The 1830-nt window shown below is 57.2% G+C and overlaps 1 protein-coding gene across 1 annotated transcript; it reads left to right on the top strand.

The window, feature by feature from the left end:
• Nucleotides 1-428: 428 nt before the first annotated feature.
• LOC133900990 (uncharacterized) lies at nucleotides 429-1563 on the top strand. Its single transcript, XM_062342290.1, has one exon. It carries the CDS (start codon nucleotides 663-665, stop codon nucleotides 1152-1154), a length of 492 nt encoding a protein of 163 aa, XP_062198274.1. The 5' UTR covers nucleotides 429-662; the 3' UTR covers nucleotides 1155-1563.
• Nucleotides 1564-1830: the final 267 nt, after the last annotated feature.

The following is a 1830-nucleotide window of genomic DNA, read 5'->3' as shown; positions in this document are numbered from 1 at the left end:
AGGATCCCCTCCTAGCTTCGCATTGTCTTCGCTGGGGTCTGTTTGCGCTAATCCACGTTCCTTCTGGCTGAAGTGGGTGGCGATGTGCCACTCCCGGTGGAGTCCGTTTTATCTAACAGGATCTTAACACCGACGGTCATTTCAGGTCGCCGATTTTTTGTTGTACAAGTGCGTCGCCGCACTGTGTTAATCAACGCCATCACTCAATCCGGTTTGGCGCCAATTGTCGCATCTGAGCCGAGTTGGGCCAGTCTCTGTCTTTTACCGAATGTGTTGAGCCGCAGGCGTTACCCTTTCGGAGTAGGATCCCTCGCTGGGATGACATAACTCGCCGGTGCGCACTCGTTCGTCTGGGCACACCACGATTTGGCCGTGCACCGGTGAAGCCCCTCAACCGCGGTGAATCTCCACTCCTGGCCCGTGACCGTGAGGCGAGGACCCACCGGCCACCGAGCACCACCAAAGCAAAGATACCAATTCCCAAGGAGAGGAGAGAATCCAAACACGCATCCCCCGTGCGCTCCGGCCCACAGATCCCCCGCCCCGCACCGCGTGTCGTCGCTTCCTCCGGCCCTCAACACGCAACCGCAACCCTACCCCACACTCCCGCGGGCCAACGTCTCCCCCGTCCTCAATCCGGCACGAGCCCTACCGCAGCGCCCATGGAGATCTCCGCCGCCGCGGCCGCCTCCTCGCCGCTCTCCAAGCCGCTCCTTCTCCGGCCCCTCGCTTCCTCCTCCCACCCCTCCCCCTCCACTACCTCCGTCCGCCGCCGATCCTCCCCCTCCTCTTCTGCCACCGCCACCGTCCGCCGCCGCGCGCGCACCCGCCCCCGCAGGGGCCGGTCCAAGCCCCCCGCCGATGCGGGCGACTCATTCTCCGGCGACGACGGCCCCGGCCTCGGCGGCGGCGGCAGCGACGGCGGTAAAGGCGGGTGGAACTGGAACCACTGGTTCGGGTCCGGATCGGGGCCCGACTGGGAACCGGATGTCCCGGCCCCCCGGAGGTCGGCGGCGGAGGCGGCGCTCGGGGTCGTATACGAGCTCATGTGTCTCATCGCGCTCTCCAACTGCACCCAATTCGCCGTGCGCAGGCTCGCCGGCCTCCTCGCCGCGCGCGTCGCGGCGCTGCGCTTCGTCCCCACCGTCTGCTGATGATTCGTGCGGTTTGTTTCCTCTTCCTCTGCCCGCCTGCCTGAAATCCAATTCTGTATATATGTCTGTCTGCACCTGTGATTTTCAGGAAGGGTTTGGGTTTGGGGGATCGGGATCTCTGTTTGTTCCTAGGTGCTCGCTTCTAGCGATGATGCCGTGGAACGGCAACAAAATTCGTCGAATTGAAATGGAAGAACAAATAATAATAACTTCTTTTATTTAGTTTTCTTTATTGGACTTAAGATTGATCGCTTGATGCAAATTATCTTATGATGCAGCGTGATGCAATCTGCTGCTTGTGTATATATGTCTCCTGTAATCTATTCTCTGGCTACGCTGCTATTCGAGGCGTACCAGAAACAATGTATCTTAGAAATCAAATGGATATTACTTGGTAACTTAGTTTGTATGATAATTGGCTAATGATTTGCAATTCTGACTTCCGACAATTTTTTTTATTTCTCTAAGCCACAGTTACTATGCAATTTCCACTCAGTTGCTGAGCTAGACAGTTAATATCTCTGCAACTGAGACTACCAACAGAATTTTGTTTCTCTAAGGTACAATTGCCCTGCAAAGGCTTGTTACCGACATGCATGCTATGCAGTTCTTGTAAGGCGTTAAGGCGAGACGTGGCGGTCCAACCCTTCTTATCGCCTAGGCGCTTGAGGTGAGG

This window comes from Phragmites australis, chromosome 2, assembly GCF_958298935.1.
Source record: "Phragmites australis chromosome 2, lpPhrAust1.1, whole genome shotgun sequence".
Taxonomy (NCBI): Eukaryota; Viridiplantae; Streptophyta; class Magnoliopsida; order Poales; family Poaceae; genus Phragmites; species Phragmites australis.
This window is presented reverse-complemented; position numbering and strand designations above follow the sequence as displayed.

Coding starts and splice junctions, on each gene's coding strand:
- LOC133900990 (XM_062342290.1), top strand. CDS start 663: ATGGAGATCTCCGCCGCCGCGGCCGCCTCCTCGCCGCTCTCCAAGCCG.